The 22,471-nt window shown below is 52.3% G+C and overlaps 1 protein-coding gene across 4 annotated transcripts in view; it reads right to left on the bottom strand.

The window, feature by feature from the left end:
- Window positions 1-850: 850 nt before the first annotated feature.
- Mpped1 (metallophosphoesterase domain containing 1) overlaps window positions 851-22,471 on the bottom strand; it is a 76,744-nt gene continuing 55,123 nt past the window's right edge. For all 4 annotated transcript variants that reach the window (XM_034517110.2, XM_076911763.1, XM_076911762.1 and 1 more), the window contains 3 exons: window positions 7,264-7,379; window positions 4,804-4,917; window positions 851-3,104 (listed from right to left, as the gene is read on the bottom strand). In XM_034517110.2, the coding sequence (XP_034373001.1) occupies window positions 2,986-3,104; window positions 4,804-4,917; window positions 7,264-7,379 (349 nt within the window). In that variant the 3' untranslated portion in view covers window positions 851-2,985. The remainder of the gene's footprint in view (window positions 3,105-4,803; window positions 4,918-7,263; window positions 7,380-22,471) is intronic.

Raw genomic sequence — 22,471 nt, 5'->3', positions numbered from 1 at the left:
TCTGGGGCCTTTATCCTCACATCTACCTTTATCAGCCCTCCTGCCTAAGCCTTTTACCACTACCACCAGCATTTCTGCATCCAAGCCAGGCCCTTTGGGAAGTGCTAATAGTGGTGGATGGATTGATAGAGAGCTGGGTGGGGGTATATAAACGGATGGAAGAACAGCAGAATGGATGACTTGATGGGTGGGTGGATGGGTGGATGGATGGATAGATGGATGGAGTGATATCCTGAGGGGGCTGGGTAAATTAATGATTTCATCAGTAGTGTATGGTCAGATGAGTGTATGGACAGCTTTATTGTTGCATAGATAAATGGATAATTCTGTGGATGGATAGATGGCTAGCTGTTTGGCTGAATAGCTTGATGGGTGGATGGATGGGTGCTTGTTTTCTGAGTAGATGGATGGATGTATGAAAGTATGAATCATCAGGCAAGTGCATGACTGTGGAAAGATGAATAGTTGGATAGACAGCTGGTGATAGATGGTAGAAGTTTTGTAGCTGGAAGAGACTTTGAGGCCAGGATGCTTCTCTTAGGCAATCCATGAACCTTTTGCCTGCCTATGGCTGGGTTGGCCATGTCACATTCAGGATAATCCAGCACTTGGGCCACACCACAATGCTTTGTTTGGAAGCTCAGACATCCAGCCCTGCCCATGATGCTGCCTCTGCAGTTCCTGGGCCCACGGGGAGTGGGGTGGGGGTGAGACAAGCAGAAAGTACAGTCACCAACACATGAGGGGGGTCTTTAGTCACTAGGTCTTGGAGTTCTTCCCCCCTCTGCCTTCTCACAACCCAAGGACACACACACAGAAAGAACAGCCAGATGAACTCGGCTTTTTCTTTTTACAAAGACTTTATTGTCTGACATGCTTGACAAAAAAATTACAGCCACAATCAAGTTATGCCGAAATGACTGAGGAGCAGGCCGCCATCTTTCAAATCTTGAGGACTTTCAATGAATTTTCCTTTCAAGACAGCTGCCTCCACAGCTTTTCTTCCCCACATAAAAATATGCCGCATTCTGAAGATGCCCTAGGAAATTTTTTAAGTTTATAGTTCTTGGTCCACATAGAAACTGTGGAGCTGAGAAAGCACATGGGAGATGTATTGTCTCTGCCCCAAACACGCCATGCATCTGAGGCACTGAAGAGAGACCTGGTAAATGTCCCCCCACATACCAGGAACCACTTGGCCCAAGCAAGATTCCCGCAGTCCTGTGGCCTGTGGGACACAGTTGTTCTGGCCAAGGTAGGACACCACAGGTGGCCTGGGGATGCAGCCTCACCTATAGTGAGCCACAGAGCCCAGCTCACTCACCCGCGGAGAAAGATTCAGGAGTGGGTCTCACAGGATGCTGGGATGCTGAACTTAAACCCAGAATTCCTTATGGTCTGGGACTCTCAGTTGAGAATGAACATGAGCCAGTTTTAAATGGAAAATTAATCCCAAAATTAATTCCAAATTAAGCGAGACTCTCCACCCAGTCCCTACTTTGCAAGGAGAGAACTCGGATGGTAACAGGGTGTGAGGCCAGAGATGGAGGTCGAAACCTCATTGCTGCCTCCTTTGTGCTGTGCATCCTCAGGCAGGAGAACTCTCCTCTCTGGCCTCAGTGTCCTCATCTCTATAACAGGGCAAGAGTACCTACCTTGCAGGAATGTCTGTAGATAAAGCAAAATTATACTGAATAAAGGTACCAGGATATCTGGTCCCCAAGACTGGAACCAGGCCAAGCAAGTGAGGCCCTCGTGTCTAATGCATGACATAAAGGGTGTAAAACATCAGAGTCGGGACAAAGAATACTATTTTAGTGACATATTATTATGAATCAGAACGAGTACAAAAAGAGTCCACAAAGAACAAATATTGGCATTTTAAATAGACAGCAATGGACTCTGCCACCCCCTGACTCAGGGCCTGCTGGCTCTGCCCCCTGCAGATGGGCTGCAGCCAGAGGCGGAGTTGCCCTCAGCACCAGGGGCGTCTCTATCACTGCGCCACCTCCCGGTAGTCGGTGGTACTGACAAGCTTCCTGGAACCCTCTGAATGGAAATCAATCACATCAAGGATGGAGCCCAATGTAGACGCTAACAACCTGGTTAGGTTTGGAGGAGCACATGATCCACACACATGGGGCATGTATATGACCAGACACAGGGCCTCAGCCCGCAGAACCCCCTGGCCATTTTGATCTACAAAGTAGTGTGGTCTCAGGGGATCTAAGATGGCCCCGCTGTGATGAGTAACCAGCAGGTTCTGGCCACCCAGAAGAACAAAGCCTCCTCCTCCCCCTCCCCCTACCCAAATCCAGGCTCTGAGCAGAAGCTGGGGACACTCAGCCATTGGCCACATTGGCAGCAGGGTCCTTAGGAAGGAATGGGGGACTAAGCCAAGCCATCTGCTCTAGGCCTGGCCAGGGGCTGTCGGAATTCCTGAGATGTCCCTGAACACTCCCAAGACCGGTGCACACAAGAAGCAGGTCTATCTCCTTTCATCCAGCCAGAGAAGAGCCGCCTGTGCCCAGGCCATACATCCCCCCCAACCTCAGGGATCACAAGCCACACAGATGCACTTGGGTAGCGAGACATCTTGTATAAAACTTCCCAAATCCCATCCAAAAACAGCGGCTTCTCAAAGCCAGAGAGTGTCAAGCGGAGCTTCTGTCATTTCCCAAGTGAGACAGGACTGTGAGCTTGTTAGGTAGGCCCTAGAGTGAAGAGCAGATGCACACACAGAAAACAGAAATGAGCCTGGTGCCCCACAACGGGACTGCTCAAGGCCCCGTCTGCAGGCAGCAGAAGACTGACAAAGGCGATTTCTTTTATCCCAAGGATTCTAGACATTGCTGGCTGGTCCCATGGCCAAATGGACTGTCCTGTCCGGGCTGTTCTGCATGGGAGGAAGTGGGTTAGGGGATCCAGGCTCTCAGCCAGACACACATAGCTGACATGGGCAGGCAGAACTGGGGTGGGCAGCAGTCAGGAGTTCCGGGGTGTGGGCAAGTCGATGACTATGGGGGGATTCACAGGCTGATAGTTCACAGTGCACACGGACGCATTCACATAGGTGGTGGTCCCGTCTGCCATGACGCCATACCCTGGAAAGTAAGCAGGCACCTGTCAGACCATTATCTGGAGCTTTATGGTGGCTATGGCAGCTACAGGTGTTCTGCCACAGAGGGTGGGAAGTATCTGGGGCAAGCTACGACAGCTCTCAAAGTTGGGTCTTTTTATCTGTCAAATGGAAGTGATAACAGGTCCTTCTGAGCCTGCCAGGAGGACCAATGAGGTCAACTCCCAAATACAGTGCTAAAGTCAGTGCACATCACAGGAAAAGCACATAGCAAGTCAGCATTATCCTCACATCATCTTCCTCAGCAGGTGTCAACCGCATGGTCTCTATGACTACTGTCAGCATATTAGATGTGACCAGGGATAGGCTCCTGATTTCCACAGTCCCCAGTATCACCATCTCATCAGATAGGATCAGGTGTGTTCGTGTGCTATGTCCACAGACTGCAATGACATCATGATGACATCATCATCCCCATCATGATGACATCATCATCTCCATGCCCATCATCAGTTGTATCCCCTGGACTACATCACTACCATCCTTGTCGCTATCCCCAACACTGCCATCATCACCATGACATCATTGCTGCCATCAGGATGACATCATCATCTCTAGCCATACTATCACCACCATCAACACTCCCACTGCCACCTCGTGACCGCTGTTGTCAACACTATCACTATCATCTGTTCATCAACACCAGTCATCACCCTCCTTGTGACAATCACCACACTACCATCACCATCACCAAGACCCTCTTCCTTACAAGTGTTGCCCTGCCATGACATCACCACCATCCCCACTATCTTCAGAGTGTCACCACTGCCATCTTTGTTACCACTATTATTACCACAGTAACCCTCATTCTCATCTCTGGTCTCCTCACTATCACCACGGTGACCACTGTCACATTCCTGTCTTCCATCATATGCTCTCCCCATCAGCTCTGCTCCCTGAAGTCCTTTCTTCTGGCTCACACTATCTTCACACCAGAAGGGACACTCTCTTTTTCTTCTCTAGAGTGCCATCTTGCCTATACAAATATGTATAGGTGTGGTTTGGGTCACAGGCAACCTTACATAGCTTGGTCCTGAATGCCCACAAGAAGGCCCAAGAAGGCCAGCATTATATACTCACTGTTCCTGGGCTCCCCCATGAGCTCCAGTGCGCTGCCCTTTGATTGCCTGTCTGCTGCTCAGCCATCTGCAAGCATCTCCAGAGATAAACATGTTCCACTATCCTGACTCCCAAGAACAGAGATGCTCAAGAAATGGCTAAAGTTTATTTACTTCCAAGTTATAAAACTCTTAGGTGAACACAATGTGGAGGCCCAGCAACCCTGGTCCAACTATAGACAGGGTCAGCAGACCAGTAAACAACAAAGGTTTGCATCAGATGTTGAAACTGGGCTCCAGGAAGAACACTTGAGGACTAAGAAGTTAAGCTGATATGCAGGGATGGGCTGTAGGGGGCAGTGTGGGTGATCAGGACTGTGAGCCACCTGCCCACAGTACAGACACCCCACCCCTCCAGTGAGTTCACCTTCTGCTAGCCCCAAGCTTGTGAAGTAGTCTATGCATGGGCCACAGAGGTGGACTATTTCTTGCAGAAGTCAGAGAGGGTGCTAGTGAGCAGGATTTAAGGAAGGCAGGAACTCCCTCTGAAGGGCCAGTTAGAGGCACCCCACATGAGGTTCCCTCCCCTCCTGCCCACCTACTCACCTTCATGGATGTGGCCAAAGACGTGCAGCCGTGGCTGGACTCGCCTCTGGACCGTGTTGAGCAGCTCCACGCAGCCCACACGCTGCATCTTCTTGGGGACCCAGTCTAGAAAGCCTGTGTGGGAAGACAAGGCATTGAGAGGGACAGCGGGCATCTTGCATCTCGGGCATCTGTTAGTGCAGACTGGGTGGGACCTGCATGCTACAGCCCCAGCATAGATCCTCTCTCCCAGTGCAGCAAGCTTTAGAACCCTGCCATGCCTCAGAGAAAAGCCCCATTAATGCACAGCTTCTGGAGGCACAATCTCCCTTCCTTGACAGAGCTAATAGACAAGAGCCCATGGGAGGCTGGCACCCAGGGCCAGGTGCATATAACCACTACAGATCTTACCCTGTAGCTGCTCCAGTGGCTGTTTGGAGCTACCCATTACAGAGATGGCAAACTGAGTCTATAGTATCCCAGTGGCTAGAAGCAAAGTGGAGCCTCCATAGCCTTAGAGGGGAATTTCCCATTCAGAAACTTTCTCTGCGAAACCCCACAGGAGCTGTGGCACAGCTCTGTTGGTAAACTACTTGCCTATCTGGCGTGAAGCTTGGGCATTGTAGATGAGATAGTGTAAGGCTGTGATCCCAGCACAGGGAAGGTAGCGGCAGAAATGCCATGAGTTTAAGGTCATCCTTGGCTACATCAAAAATTTGAGCCCAGCCTGGGATACATGGGGGTGGGAGTGGCACACAGAAGCATGAAGCTAGCTAGTTTCCTTGGCTGAGACACCCTCTCGTGGTGCCCACTGTGTCTGTTGGCCGCCAGCCTCCCGGAGCTGCCCCATATGGTGGTGGCTTATTATCCTTCCATGGCTACACAAACGAAAAATAATCAGTGACTCCCGTGAGCAGTCAGCTTTCTGCCGGCCCCTCTCTGTTTGGGTGGGTGAGAGAAGCCAAGGAGCTGCCAGCAAGGATTGGAGAGCTTCAACTCAGTGTGCTTAGCAAGCTTCACCACTAGGGAGGTGCTGAGACCCAGAACACAGCCAGGCAGGGGGAGGGGGAGGGAGGGAAGGAGACAGACATGCATCGGGCAGTGAGTAGGACTGGGCTTCGTGGTAGAGCTAGGTCCTAGTCTCCACAGCCCCTCCGGATTGCACAGACTGGTTCACATCTCTGCACCTTAGCCTCAACCAATGGACAGAAGTGCTGCCCTAGAATCTGGAAGCACACAGTCCCATCCTTATGTGGCAGAGCAGGCTAAGACAGGACTGGGGTGGGGGTCTCTAGTGTCCCCAACTGCCCTGATGACTACAATCTGAAATGAAGTACATTAGCACCTGCTGGGGCATGGTGGCCAGGGGCAGTCCCAAAGCAGGTGTGCAGTGTGCTTTGTGGCTTTGGGGCAGGGCATCTGGAGAGCAAGGAGACCAAAGGAGACTTCTGGATGGATGGATGGATGGATGGATGGATGGATGGATGGATGGATGGACGGATGAATGGACAGATGGATAGATGGATGTATAGAGGGTGGGTAGATGAAGGATTGAGAATAGATGGATGGTGGATGGGTGGGTGGATGGATGGATGATCGATGGATGGATGGATGGATGGATGGATGGATGGATGGATGAACGGACTGATGGATAGATAGATAGATGGATGTATAGAGGGTGGGTGGATGAAGGATTGAGAATAGATGGATGGTGGATGGATGGATGGTGAGGATGGATAATGAATAGATAATCAGAAGAGCAGAAGGGGAGGAGGAAAAGAGGAAGTCAGGAAGGAGGGAAGGAAATAAGATGAAGGAAGCAAGGGAGGAGAGCAGGAACTAGGGTGAGAGGAGGAAGGCCACAGAACCCTCGTGGCTCAGGTGAAACTGAGGAAGGACTTGGCCCATTGACTGGAGGCCCTGTGGGGGAGGGGTACAAGCCCCATCACCATCCTGTTGTGCTGTCCCAGCAGAGGCTCAGGCCTCAGGGCTTTCTCCACTGAAAATGGAACAGGAGCAGGTGCCCAGGCCTGGAGGGCAATGAGGAGGCTACAGAGGCTAAACAAGATGCAGGCTTGAGGACCAACAGCATCAGGAAAAGGGAGGAAACTGGGAGGCGGGTTAGAAGGAAAGTACAGGGGCAGGGTAGAAGAGGCTGGGGCAGGCTGGGGCAGGCTGGGGCAGGCTGGGGCAGGCTGGGGCAGGCTGGGGGACCCCAGGCAGGAAGCTAGTGGATCCTAGAAGGGACAACAGGTGAGCCACAGCCTCAGCTCAGACCACAGTAGGGACGCACCAGACAGGGGCAACACTGGGAGGTGGAACCCTCAGCCCTGGGGCCCGTTGGCTTGGTAAGAGTGGCACTCCAGCAAGTTAGACCCACCAGACCAATGCAGGGCTCCTTGGGTACAGCCCCAGACACCAGACATCCCATCCTCCAAATCCCCGAGTGCAGGCAAACCAGAGACCGCAGGCAGACCTTACCCAGCGGCGGTCCATGAGTTATAAGGATGTCAACTCCTTCCGGGATGAGATTCCATTTCTCCAGGAGTGCTTGGCCTCGTGGAAGGTTGAATCCCCAGCCATAGAACCAGGGCTGCCTAGGAGAGAAGAGAGCATGGCACAGTCACAGAGAAGGGTATGGGGTCACATGGCTAAGCAGCCATGAGGACAAAGCTTGACACCGGGGAGCTCAATCCAAATGAAACTGGGAATGTCTGGAGGACTTTTGCGAGAACAGCAGCCAGCTGCTGTCAATGGAGCCAGACGGAGTGAGGCAGACCCCAGGAGCAGATGCAGCCAGGTGGTGCAGGCAGCTTTTTAATTTGCCCGCCACCACACGCTGTGAGTTGATCAGGCCAGACATTGACCCCCTCATGGGCCCCAAGTTGCCACCTGATCCTACTCCTGGCCAACATGGCTGACACCCCTGCCTGTAAACATAAGGGCTCTACACCGATGGTAGCCACCAACACCCCTACATAGGATTTCCAGAGGTTCCACAGAACCCCATTTAAGAGCTCCCAGCCTTATCCTCGTAGGCTTTGTGCTGTACGACTGAGGTCTTTGCTAGGTGTTACACAAGAAGGGAAGATGCCCAGGTGACAAAGGGCCAATGGAGCCATCGCTCAGACCCAGACCTGCTGTCTTTATCATCAAGTTTGCAGTGTGGGGCTTGTGTGAAGGATAGGTGGCCACCCTGTGTCACTGGGGGGTGGGGGGTACCAAAGGTCCTTTTTCTGTATCAGCCCCCAGCCCTGCAGGCAGGTAAGCACTGTGTAAATGGGGTTGAGGGCCCTCTGGTGACTGTGATCAGGATACTGATCAGTCCTGGTACCTTATGTCATAGCCAGCACCTCAAAGCTGAGACTGGACCCTTATCACACAGAGCTCCAGGAAAGCTTGCCAGAGCCAGGCAGCACACACCAGCCGCCTCCACCCCAGTCCCGACTCCTAAGCTCCAGTCATTTAGAGGCAACTTGGCCCTGCATGCTTCCTCTGCCCACTGGAGCAGGCTCCGGAGCCTCCAGTGAAGAAGGTGGCTCTGTCCCTAGGTCAGAGATGGCCATGATTCTCACTCCAGGTGTGTAAAGGGAGAGCCAGGGATCAAGGGCCAGCCGCAGAATGGCCACCTTTCCCACAGGATTCCCATACATGGGAAGTGTCTATCAGGAGACAGTGGCTACACTGGAATCTGCCATTGAAAGAACAGCACAGGGCAGAAGTGGCTCAGTCAGGAGCCTCCTCCCTCAGACATGCCTACTCGGCCCGCTCATGTCCATCTGTGGAGAGCTAAGCATTCTCCTGAAGAAAAGCATCTCTCCACCCCTCCCCCTCTCCTCCCTCCCCTTCCCCCTTTCCCTTTCCCTTCCCACTTCTCCCAACACCCCCCCACCCTCCACACAGCTTTAAGGAACCTGGAACCAAACTGACTGAGGTTAGGATGGTCCACTACTTGCCACCTGTGTGACTTTGAACAAGGGGTGAGTTTTAAGAGAATTAGGGTGACCATGACTGAAAGATACCTGAGTCCTCAGGAGCCCTGTGCCAGGAGTTCTGAGGACTAGGCGCCCTGCCACCTCACCTTCATCCCCATCTCCACCACCATTACCTCCACCATCTGTCCACCTTCACCTCCACCATCCACATCAGCACATCCATAACCACCATCCTCAGCACGACTGTCACCTCCACCACAGTCATTACATCATCGCTTTCACTACCCCTACCCAGTGCATCATCACCATGGTCACCACCATTATCATCTCTACCGCCGCCATCATCCTCATCCCCGTCATCACCACCATCACCTTCATCATTACCTCTCATATTATCATCATCCCCATCACACCCATCGCCACGGACACCTCCTCGGAGCCACCCGCCAAGCCTGGCTGTCCTGGAACTCACTCTGTAGACCAGGCTGGCCTCGAACTCAGAACTCCTCCTGCCTCTGCCTCCCAAGTGCTGGGATTAAAGGCGTACGCCACCACTGCCCGGCTAGAGCAGGGATTTTCAAGTTGCCTTTTCGATGGTTGGCAAGAACTTTTCTAGTGAGGATGCAGGAGAGGAGACCTCGGAGGAGCTGAGAGCAGGAAGCAAAACTTCAGCGAGATAGTTGTAACTAAACAGTGCACCCCACCCTGGCCCAGGCACATGCCCTGGTCACAGGGTAAGGTCCTTTTGTGTCATGGCCCTGGTTGGGACTGGCAGCTTGTCTTTACAGATCCCTTGGACTGTGCCTGCCGCACTGTCTAGGATTCTCAGAGCTGTGCAGCCGAAGGGGTGGGAACAGGGGTCCGAAAGGACACAGCAGCGTCCTGCCCCTCAGAGTCCAGCCACTGCAGGGTGTAGCTTTCAGAAACACAGCAGGTATCCCATGGACCCTGGAAGCCAGCCCAGAGTACCTCTGCCAACTGGCTTCCCCTCAGCACTACTGAACCTCTCTCTGGAGTGAAAACTGAACTCGGACTCTCTCGTGGGGATACCCAGAGGAGCCACTCACCTCAGGAACACAGCACTCCAGGCAGAGCAGGCTGGGAATCAGACCTCAGGAGGGCATCTTGAACTGTTCCCCCACATCTGTCTCTGAACTCTCCTTCCCTCCCTGGCTCACCCCACCCACCTGTGGGTCATGAGACTCTTCCTAACAACTCGCCTCCAAAGCAAGCACAGGTGAGCTCCTGCCTTACTCCTGGTCAGGAGCAGCAGTCAGCAGGACTTCAGCTCTTGGAGGTCTGGTGTCAGCCATACTGAATCTGCCCCAGAATGGTCCTTCACCTCTCCCAAGCTTGACTCCTGAGGGCAGCTATGGTGCCCTGCAACATGGAGGAAGAGAGACTGACAAGGGCAGCCGGAGAGCCTCAGGGAAATATTTCCACACAGGCGATGCCCTCAGATGCTATTAGCTACCGTTAGCATTGGGAAGTAGAGCCTGCAGGGAAGTTTCTAGAAGATATTTCTGAGGTAGTTTCAATGAGGGCTTTCCCTAGGTGTTGGGCAGGCCTAGGTAGCTATGCCAACCGTCAAGGCCTGAGCAGACTCCAGGGACCTCACTGAGGCCTTTGGGCTGCCAGGGCAACCACCACTTGCTTCTGGCCCAGGAGACAAAGGAGGTACCATCTTCAGTGTACAGTCCACACTGGAGCCTCCAGTGCTACTTGGGGGTGCACTGATGCGCCTGTATTCAGTGAAGCTTAGCATGGTGAACAGCCACAGTGACCAGGTCTCTATATGGCTCTGTATGGCTGCCTGGCATCTCCCAGGAAGGACATACATACACACTGCCCTGGCCCTCACTGCCACTTGACTTTGTAATGCCACCCATGATGCTCAAGCCACGATACTGCACTGCCCAAGGGCCCCTGGACCAACTTCCACCACGACCTAACACCTGGACCTGGCTCTGCCTCCCCCTGCCACTGGGCTCACCATCCAAAGCATCTCTTAGCCATGGAGGGTGGCCCATCAGAATTCCGACTGAGCCGAAGGCGGCTTTATGTCCTGAATCTCTGTCTTTCTGTTCTAAAGTAACCATTGGAATAATTTTCTTACAGAATGATAGTTGCCATGACAACCAGAGCAAATTTTCCTTTTCTGAAACAGATGTCTCATTTAGTTGAAAATTAGAATGTGAGCAAACCCATGGGAAAAATTAATTCAAACTTTAACAGAGCACTGAATACAACGTAATCTCTCCAAGGTTAACCCCTTAACAGCTTTTCTGTGTGCTTTTGCTAACCTTCAGATCAAACCTAATTAGGCTCGCTTAGCCAATATAAATGACCTCCTCATGGCCAATCATTACAGGGTCCCCCTGAAGCGTGAAGTTGGGTTCCCTGACAGCTGATGGGGCTGCAGACGCTCCTCTATAGCAAGCAGCTGAAACAGAGCCTGCCTGGCCCTAGTTTCTGCTTCTCCAGAGCAAGCATTCAGCCCCAATGTGGGCATATTCCCCAAGGTTCATCTGGGGTATAGTGACCCTCTGGCTGAACCCATTTCCTGGGCCTAGAGTGTAGGGCAGTGGAAGCCCCAGGTACTCCTGAACAGGCCTGACCCCAAAGTGTTTTTAGGCCACAGATCACCCTTGAGAGCCGACCCTATGGGATACTGAGGGGCATCCACAGAGAGGCAGCTCAGGGGCCTCTCACCTACCCAGGGAGATGTCTACCGTCATGGTTCCCAGAGGCACAGAAGCTAGGGTGTACAGCTATACCTAAGTGACATAACCAGAGCATAGCACTTGGGTACCCAGAGCGCTGGGCCAGAGCCAGGCTCTCTCTTCCAACCCAAAACGATAAAAATAACCACCCTTCTATGTTAAACCCCTCTGTATCTAGTTGCTCAGTTAACCCTTGGGATGAAACTGCTAGGAGCTCCCCATTCAGGCACAGGAAGTGCTAGCACAGAGAAGGCAAGCACATTTGAGCATGCACAGGAGCAAGAAGGGTTTGAGCCGGAATCCCAAACACCTGCATCCCTTGCTCAAGCTAATGGTTGATGCAAAGAAGCCCCTGGGGGTGGCCAGGCACAGCTCTGTCTCCCACAGAAGCTTCTTGCCAGAGTAGAAAAACCTGTATCCATCACAAATTTCCTGTGGCACCCCAATTCTCTCCATGGCTCCCCCCACTATCTCCAGGCAAAACACAGTCCTGGTGGCCTGGTGCACAGGGCTCTTGAACCTACCCCAGTTGTCTCTCAGACAAATCAGCCCAGATTCCCATGAAGTCCCCCCAACAGCCTGACTGTCACTATTCTGCTCCATAAGCAGCCAGGCCTGTAGCTATCCCCAGGCTTTGTCTCCTGCCACCCTCACATCAAAGGTGCTAACCCATGGCTCACACTCACAAGGCCCAACTCCAAAGCCATCTCCTCCAGAAGTGTCCCCTCATCACCTCCCTCCTCAGGCACAGGCCCCCTCCCCACCTTGGTGGTCTGTTGTAGGCTTCTCCAGCACAGAGCCAGTGTTCAAATCTGTCCCCGTGTCTCTTATACCTGGCAGAGGGCCGAGCCAGGTGGCCCTCAGGGAAGATATGTTCAGGGGGTACACAGATGAAAGATGAATGCAAACTGGAAAAAGCCAGCCAGCACTCTTCCTGACTGCAGGTATGAAGAACTTGCAGATTAGTACTCTCCCCTCTGCACCATCCAAGTGTTAGTCCCGCCCTAGGACCTGCCAGTCAAGCTCCAGAATGACAACTGCAGTAAAGATGCCAGCCCACTTGCTAATCTTCCTCACCCTCGCAGGAGCCAGCCCAGGTGGCTGAGTATACCCATTGTGCAAGGAAGAACTGTATCCCGGTATTACTGCCTGCATTCTGATGCTGAGAAACTTTGACACTGAGGGAACCCTCACTACCTCCATGGTGAACATGGGTACAGAGGGCTGGACTCCTGGTAGCATTCTTTAGATGCCACATTGCAGGAGACCCACCCCAAGCCTGCCAACTCTTTCCCTCCTTGTGAGGTGCTCTGGTATCTCACTTTACCACAGAGGCTCAAAACAAAATAGTTACCCAAGCCCAGAAGCTAGAAGTGCAGCTGTGGGTGAGCTTTTCAAACAGCCTGCCCAGACCCCACCCCTGTCAGACCAACTCCCATTGGCCCCCTTAAAGACAGGCTTTCCTAAGCCACTTCCAAAGGGACCAGCTACAGCACAGCTTAAGTAGTGTCTCAGATGAAACTGCCACTTCTCATTGGCCCCAGAACCCCAACTAGGCTGTTACCCCCTTTTGCAATAGAGAAACCAAGGCTCAGAGAGACCAGAGATAGGCCCATAGCTCCCAAGCCCAAGGCCTAGACTACACAGTGCAGACTTCCCACCTCTGGGGGACATCCCCTCCTACTATGGCAGAAATTTAAGCCAGATGTCTCTTCTGTATCTCTGGGTGCTGACATGCAAAGGCCAGGGCTAGGGGAAGTGAATAGGTCATAGGCAGTATGGCCCAAGGCTACGGTGAATGGGCAGGGCCCTACCAGCTGCCCAGTGTCCAGAAGCCTGCCACTCACGTACCCGCTGGGACCACAATAGCAGCCACCAAGTCAGCAGCAGAAGGTGCAGCGCTGTGGAGTGGGTCCCTTGTCATTCCTAATTAATTTTCTCCACCCTTCCAATATGCGGAATCGCTCATCTTTTGTTTTGCTGGGACTCTGTGCAGAGACGGCAAATGATTGTCTCAGACGTTAATCTTGAGTGGGAGAGTGAGCAGGCGCACAGCAGCCTGCTAGAGAGGACAGAGGCAGCACAGAAGCAGTGGCTGGGGATGAGAGGCAGAAGATAAGGATAGGAGAAAAGGAAAAAACTCTCTCTCTCTCTCTCTCTCTCTCTCTCTCTCTCTCTCTCTCTGTGTGTGTGTGCGTGTGCGTGTGCATGTGTGTGTGTGTGCATGTGTGTGTGTGAGTGTGTGTGTTGTCCTTGACAGTGCACTTCCCTAGTCCACCTGTGCATGTGGGTACATACGCGTCTTTGTGTGTATGTGTGTGTGTGTGTGTGTGTGTGTGTGTGTGCGCGCGCGCGTGCACGCGCACACGCACATTCAAGCAAGCATGTGCATGTGTGTGTATCACAAATGTGCAAGTAGGCCTGTATGTTTATTGAATACATATGCACATGTGTAGGCCTTGCATGTGTGTTGAATGTGCGTGTGTGTGTGCACAGATATGTGTGCCATCAGCTCAGTAGTGTCCAGAAGTCAAAGACACTTCCTGTTTCAAATACCATCACAGACATAGTGTGTCAAGTCTGGGATGCACCAGGAAGGGTGGGCGGGTGAAACAGCAGTGGACCCACTCATGGCTTTCAGGCAGGGTCTCTGGGGACCTGAGCTGTGTTATGTGCTGCTGGCTCTCATGTGGCTATCTGGAGTTGCCTTTTCCTCCCTGGGAAAAGGGCCTAAGCCTAGCTGGTCATGTAGGCAGCTCCCTGAACAGACAGGTGGCTCCTGACTGCATGCAGGCTGCAGACAATGACAGATAGTACTCGGTGGCCTCGCTGACCACCCCTGTGACTCAATGCACAGCAGCTGCCTCTCTCTCATTTGTACGACAAGACTCAGCCATAGGAGAGGCAGGAACTGAAGCCCAGCCTATTCTGCTGTCCGTGGGGGCCACCAGAGAGCCAGACCGGTGTCAGGGGGAGGCTACCTACACCAGCTCCGGCTAAGGCTATCATACCCCAGTAGAGTGACCCTCACGCCTGCCTCCTCCCAGGTCTGACCGGCCTTTCGGCATCTCTGAACATCCCCAGCTCACTGGTGACACATGATAGCATAGTCCTCTCTGTCCCATGAGGGCAGATCATACAGACCAGGTTGAGGGAAGCCACTCAGTGCCTGCCTGGGTCCTGAGGAGAAGTAGTCTTTGCCTCAGTTACCTGAACAAGCTGTGGAGGCCATAATCTCAAGCTAAAGCCACCCAAAGATGCAAGACAGCTCAAGACAAATGCTGTATGGGGACTTCAGGGGAGTGGACGTTAACATTAGTAAGACAGCAAGAGCCCTCCAAGCCAGGGAAAAAGGAAGAAACAGGCTTTCGACAAACCTTCCTCAAGCTGGCCCCCCAAGCGCTTCAATTAAAATAGACCACAAAGTTCACACCCTGACCCCAGTCCAGGCTCCTCTACCAGAGACTCCAGAGCCCAGAGTGGTCCCTAGCCCACAGTGAGGATGCCCCAAGCCAAGACACCAGTATAGGTGGTTCCTGCTGAGAACACTCACAGACTGAGGCAGGCAACCCTCTGCACCAAACGGGACTGACTTCTAACAGAGCTGCCCAGAACTTACTCTGTGTCTCAATAGACATTCTAATGTCAAAAGACAGTCTAATACACACACACACGCACACACACACACACACACACACCTGGCACAGCAGAAAAGTACCACAGATGTGGTTTGTAAAGGTTCTGTCAAGAGAAAAGGCAAGGGTTGTACCAGGAGTCGGACATCAGGTCCTGGACCAGCCCCTCACTCACACGAGATGGAAGGTCCCAAGCCTGCACACAGCAGAGCAGCTAGCTAACAAGGAGACACCTGCAAGGGTTCCTAGAAGCCAGGTGGGATGCAGCCAGGGCCATAAGCAGAGCTGAATAGACATAGCAAGGCGCGCTGTGTTCCACTGGCAGGCAGCCATAGCTGACACTGTAAACAGCCAGAGTGGTGGGTCCTAGCTCAGGGCAACAGGATGCTCGGACCTGGGCAATACTCTAGATTCCTTGCTCCCATACCCAGGACCTTGAACCCATTCTGGTCAGAGGAAACATGATTCTATACTATGCTCTTCCCCTGGTGAAAGGCATTCAAGTAGCACCTTGTAGCTGTCCCCAGGGCACCGCGCTTCCCTCCCTGTTCCGGCTCCCCTTGATCCTTGTGAGGACTTCCTTCATAACAAGTCAGCTTGCTTCCTGAGACTCAATACTTTGATCTCTAAAGTGAGAGGATAGTGGAGACCTCACTAATTGTCCTGGGGATTGTGGTTGGACACACATCTGTCACACCGACTGGCTTCCCTAAGCACCATCAGAGACAGACAATGTTCCCAAGCTGCTCCATTCCTGCCCCAGGCTGTGCAGCGAGCCTACTTAACTGTACAAAGTAAGAGAATGGGACATCAAAGAGGACATGAGTGCCCACCCCCAGCCTGCCCCCAGAGGCCACCAAGCACTCACTGTTCCCTTCTCGGCTCAGAGAGTGCTGTCTGCAGGCATCAGCTATGTAAAAGAAACCTTTATTATCTGTGCTCTCAACACTGGGTGGCCACAGCCAGCTAATAGCACAATGAGACACCAACTGTGTGCCAGGCAATGTCTCTATTTGGCCTTTTTGAATTCTCTGTGACACAGAGACTCCCGATGTCATCGTCACACAAAGCCACAGTTCTGACCACACCATACTGCTGGCACCGGCATACCAGGCTGTGTTCTCAGTCCAGCCTTGCAGAGTGCCCAACTGGTCCCTGAGGCCCTGGCTCCTAGAGACAAGAGAAGTCCCCTCCTTAGGCCTCAGGGTCCAGCACTGACGGGAGGCAGCCCAGCCAAGCACAGAATCTGTATCTGAGCCCAGCCGCCCGGGCGCGCAGGCCCTGCAGCCCCGAAGCCTCCCGAAGTTCAGCATCTCAGCAGGTTTAAATCCCTTCTTTCAAAATACCACAAGTAATTAGAGCAGATGGGCCCGTTACGTGCCAGCTCTGCTCTCCCCCTCACTCCTTTTTTTCTTTCTCTTTCTCTCTCTCTTTCTTTTTTTTTTTTTTTTTAATCAAGGCCGTTTTTAGTTAAATGAGAACAAAAAAATGCATCCAAAACCCATAAATGAATCGGGTATATATGCAGGGTTTTAAAAAAGAAGAAGCAGGATTTTGCAAAAGCTGACTCTTCCCTCTTCCTGCAGTTACTTCCAACCAAGAGCCGCCCTGGGTGATGGACATATGCCCGGCCGTAGCTCAGGGGGACCAGCAACCATGTCAAAAGTCCCACAGTCACCACATGCCCATGAGGGAGGGTTTCCCCAGATTTTTGTCCCTTCTTTACCCTCCAGATGCTGGAAAAGAGCCAGCCCAGGTCAAAGGCACAGGGAAGTGGGCATCTGGCCTTTGGTCAGGGGAAACTAGTGAGAGCGGGCAGCGTGGTAAGCCAGGAGGTGGCACTGTCAAGCCACTGTGTTCAGAGTCCAGCCTGGAATAGGAACCTTAGGGACTGGGGGAGTTGGGTCAAGAGGAGGCCACAGAAAGATGCACGCACAGGCAAACAGTCCAGGGAGGGATTCCAATGGACTCCGTGCTGTTTGGAATCTTCCCACCTATGCATTCATCCATTTGAGAAACATTTATCAATGTAAGCCAAGTGCCAGGTCAGGCTTTGAACTTAGAAAGAGAGAAATTAAATGTGAAAGAGGCCCCTGGTCTCAAGTGTCCCAGGGAGCAGAGGTGATTCTAAGAAGCCTGTTGTTAGGGTGACATCAGACACTCCTGGCCCATTCTGAATGAGCTGGTAGAGTGAGGGACTAGGGCAAACCCAGGCCCTTGTGGACTCAAGATGGCAGAGAAGAGCCATGGTGCCCACCAATGGTGTCCACAAGGAGAAACACAAAGTGGGACCACACACACACACACACACACACGCTTCACTCACACCAAGTACTCCCATTCCCAGTGGCTCCAATGCCCAAGCCTGAAAAGTCAGCAGTATGGTTTTGAGGGTCAAGGGAAAGAATCTCCGTGATCCAGAGAGCAAAGATCCTGTCAGCAGGGCCCGAGGAGCACTTGCCAGGAAGAAAAGTGCAAATACGTTTACTCATATCCAAATCCAGGGCTTCTGCTCACCTCGTGGCTCTGTGAGTAAGAAGGTACAGCAAGAAGACAGAAGGCGATCTGTCAAGAGTCAAGTGACCAAGGACCCATCTCCCGCTCAGAACACACCAAGCCTCTCTAGAAACCAGTAAGAAAGAGAAAGACCAGAGCTGGCCAGGGGGACAGCCTGGTGGTAAGGGAACCTGCTTAGCATGAGTGATCCTCTGGGTTTCATACCCACACCACTAAAACCAACCAAAAGACAGACTATCCTTGCCCCCAAATAATTGACTAGGCAAAAGACATGAGTATTTCAGAAAGGAGGAATGTAGGCGGCCAGAAACCATGGAGAGGTTCCAAGGCTCACGGCAGCACCAGCACCCACCCAAGAGCCAGGAAAACCTAGAGCCTTATGGTACCAAGTGTTGGCTGGGGTACAGGTAAGCAACTGCTGGCAAGGGACATCACTTGGCACACCGACTCTGCTGAAGAGATTGGAGGGCTGGAGAAATGACTCAGTGGACCAAGCGCTTGCGAATAGGCAAGGACCAGGAGTTCAGATCCCCAACACACACACAAAAGCAGGGAGCATGTGGTGGCTACCTGGAATCGCTGCTGGCATGCAGACCCTCCTGCTTGCATACCCCCTGTGACAAGCAGATCAATACCTGTTAAAGCCATAGGGGCTCTGATACTGCCGACCTGTGTATGACAGAGTCCCAGCTCTGAAGCTGGAGAACTCCACGCATCAGCCAATATGTCCAGAGAGAGAGAAGAAATAACCTTACCACTGTGTACTGGTTAGTTTAATCACCCAAATCATCTGGGATGGGAGTCTCAATGAGAGACTGGCTGACTGTCGAGGAGACAGGCTATAGGTATGTCCATGGGAACTTGTCTTGAATCATCTGAATTCAATAACCATCAGTCACTCTCTCACACCATGAGCCGCCCTGAGGGTAGCTGACCAGTGCCCAGAAATTGACTATGTCCCCCTCAAATCTTAGGACACAGTTCAGGGGGATGGTTCATCCCACAGACCTCACCCAAGCCTGGGTGGAGTCCATAGGTAGGCCAGGAAGTACTGACGCTATGAACACATTTTTAAGGGCTGGTTTATACCATTTCCATGTGTGTGGCTTCTAGCATCCCTGGGACACCAGCCACTAAAGGGTCCCTTCATCACCAAGGGACCTGGAAGAATAATATACCTACCCTGAGATCTCATGATGTCATCACATTTACTGGTCAGACACTGAACCTCGGGGAGGCTGCTCAGCTTGGCCAGTGTTTCTGCAGCTCAGTGGCAGGACAAGGACCTGACTCCTGGGTGACGGGGCTGGCTCGCCAGGCCAGGAGTGTACTGGCAAGACGCAGAGGCCTCATTAGCAGAGGCATGATGATGGCTGCCCCCAGGGCCCCCAGAGCCCCTGGAATAGAGGAGGGCCACCTGTAACCCCCAGGTGCACACTCCAGCAGCTATGCCCTGCTTCCTGGGTGAGCATCCTTTTGAGATATGCACCCACACACCCACGTGCAGAGGGAGGCAGCATCCATAAAGATTTCCTGGACACGAGCCACAGGGAGACAGCAGGTCCCAACCATCCACCTCAGTGTCGCTGCGGTCCTCAGGTACTCCATCCCTGGAGGGATACTGAGGGCTGTTACTCTGGAAAACCTGGTTCCTTGTTGGGAAAGGTAGGGAAGGGACGCTAGTCAAGGACTCGGGTAGAAGCTCTGGCTGCCCAGCCTGTGGCCTTTGCCTGTGATAACCCATATCATTCTCCAAATCTTTTAGCTCTGTGATCTCTTCAGTTCCCAGCTCTCTCCATGGGGAATTTTCCCTGACCCCAACTTCCAGGGCTTCTTCCAACTCCATGGGGCTCAGTGGGGGCCATGTTCTCAACAAATGTCCATGGATGGTTTGATACATTTACTGATGAACCAGGAGAGTGATTCTTAGGCCTCCATGTTCCCTCAGACACCCAAATGGTACTTAAGAAAGCACTGCATGACCTTGACTCCAGAGAGAGCAGAGCTCACCAGGAGCTAGCCAGGAATCTGGGGTACCTCTGTCTTGATAACCATGGATGAACCATGTGCCTACCCAGACCTCTTCTTGCCTGTCTATAAAATAGGATTGCTGCTAACCTAACCCTCATCTGGCATAGAGCTAACCCCTTTCCAAGCATCCCCCCTTGATCATAAATTACAATCCACTGATGGTGCTAGACTTTGTGCCAGGCCTTCATCAAGACAGAGATACACTGACCTCAAACTATAATGCAGTGACATTACGTCCCATGGCACAGTGGGACCAGAGAGGCTGCCACAGTTACCCAAAGTCACAGGGCTGGAGTGGCGGGCGGTACCTTGATTTGTGCAGCCTGTGTTTCAGGCACACTGCTAGAGACGCAGCTTCCCCAGCATGCAGGTGCCAGAGGGGAGGGGACAGCTCCCAGGACTAATTCTGTGGCACCACAGAAACAGAGTCAGTCACCTCCTGTCCCCTGCTCCCAGCCCAGGTAACCTCAGAGAAACGGGCAGAACTCTGCATACAGAATGGCCTGGGGGTTGTCACATTGCCAGGCCAAGGAAAGCCTGGTGCATGAGCACAACCAGGCTGGGAACGTGAGTGCCCCACCCCCTGGGCCACCCTTCCTTTAGTCCTCCTTCTAAAGCCTGTTCCAGCAGGGAGGGAGCACCATGGATCCCACTGTGCCCTTTCAGGAGCATAACGACACAGCTTACTGACTATCCCCACCCCCAACACCCACCCTATTCATTTACTCTGCTGGTCAGCTTGTGCATCCACTGGCACAGGTCTGTGGTCAAGAAGAAAGAACCCCTTGCTCTCTGGGTCTGGGGGAAGCCAGGAACTAGAGAGGCCAGTCATGTCCACACTGAAGGTTACACTGGGGTCACTGGTGGCCAGAGCTCCAAGCAGCAGGACAATGGTTGAATTGGCAGCTGGCCTCACCCAAGCCTCATCCTCTTGATAGTTCAGTGATGGCACATGACTCGTTCCCTGGACAGAGGGGCACACACCTAGGAAGCCCTAACGCTAAGTTTCCCAGCTCTGAGGAACTCGGCTGCTGGGTGGTGGGGCCCTGAGAGCTCTGTGCATCTCCTCCACTCCCCTCTCCCTCCTTACTGGACCATGTAGGAAGGGCATCCTAACATGAAAAGCAGGTCTCCATTCTCTGAACACTATAACAACCACCACGGGCTCAGGGGAGCCCTCTGACACCTTATGGAGGAGGGAACACTGCCACCCCCTTTCTGTAAGAAAGTGAACTAAGACATGGGAAGGTCACCTAGTGATGCCCAGGGTCACACAGCCCACAAAATGTGAGGCAAAAAAAAAAAAAAAAAATAAGCTCAGTTTTCTTGGTCCCTAAGCCATGCCTTTAACCTTTCCCTTTCCAAACCTTTTTAAGGAGGGGTATGTGTGTGTGTGTGTGTGCGCGCGCACGCATGCACGCATGTTGTGCTGTACATGTGTGTATATGTGTGTGTATGTATATATGTGATGTTTGAGGTATATATGTGTGTGGTATGTGTGTGTATGTGTGTGTGTATATATGTGTGTGGTATATGTGTCTATGTGTGTGGTATATGTGTATGTGTCTATGTGTGTGGTATATGTGTATGTGTCTATGTGTGTGGTATATGTGTATATGTATGTGTATGTGGTATGTGTGATGTGTATTTGTGTAGTGTATACATATATGTGTGTGTATATGTATGAGTGTATATATGTATGTGTGGTGTATGTGTGTATGTATATGTGGTATGTGTGTATAGTGTATGTGTATGTGGTGTATATAATGTATATGTGTGTGGTATGTGTGTGTATATATGTGTGTGTGTATGTATGAGTGTATATATGTATGTGTTGTGTATATGTATGTTTATGTATGTGTGTGTTGTGTGTGTATATGTATGAGTGTATATGTGTATGTATATGTATGTGATATGTGTATGTGTTGGGGCAGGTTGCAAACCATAGTGCAGAGATCCAATCTTGATTCTTGACCTCACACTCAGAACCTCTGCCTCTTACCCTGATGACCCCACCTTATTTTTGCCCCACCCAGATTGTGCCAGCCTAAGGACTCAAGACTTTGCTCAGACTTCCAAAGGTGTTCCTGATGAGCCGTCACGCAAGCTGGCTTCAGACCAGCCTCTGCAGCCTGCCAGACAGCATCAGCCTTCTTCTCATGCCCTTGCTCTTGGTTTCGAGTCCCTCACATCCTTGAGTGTCCAAAAACCTTCAAAGGTAGCAGGAGAGTACACGGACCCCTTGAGCAACACAAGCCCCAGGCAGAGACAGGCGGCTCCTCCTGGGGCCAGAGAAAGGGTCAGGCTGGCCCCTCTTCCTTTCCCAGGGCTTCATAAGATGCACACAGGTCCTAACCCCACCTCAGCCTCAAATCACCAGGGGACATCAAACCCCACGGCCCAGGGCTTCCCAGATGTGTTGCGTTTTCTTAGCTCAACTGGAGCCCTCCACAGTGCCACCCCCTCCCATGAGGCTGGGGTCGTCCACCTCCGGGGAGCTTCCTCTCACCCTGCCAGCACTTCACACCCTGTGGCCACGCGAAGGCCAGCAGATCTGTCCACTGGTAGAAAGCGAACAACAAATCAGCCCCATGGGAGTATGGCGGAGGCTTTGTTCCATGGACTAATATCACGATGTCACAGGCTGCAGCAGAATCATCACCATCTTGTTCATTACCTGATCATCATCACTGCCACCACCCTCATCACTGCCAACCTCACCAACACCACCACCGCCATCATCAGCACCATTGCCTTCATCATCATCACCACCACCATCATAAGCATCATCACCAACATCATCATCACCATCACAACCACCATAACCACCATCGCCACAGATCTCCAC

The sequence above is a fragment of the Arvicanthis niloticus genome, chromosome 13, assembly GCF_011762505.2.
Source record: "Arvicanthis niloticus isolate mArvNil1 chromosome 13, mArvNil1.pat.X, whole genome shotgun sequence".
Lineage (NCBI taxonomy): Eukaryota > Metazoa > Chordata > Mammalia > Rodentia > Muridae > Arvicanthis > Arvicanthis niloticus.
The sequence above is the reverse complement of the archived record's forward strand: the minus strand, read 5'-3'. Positions and strand labels throughout refer to the sequence as shown.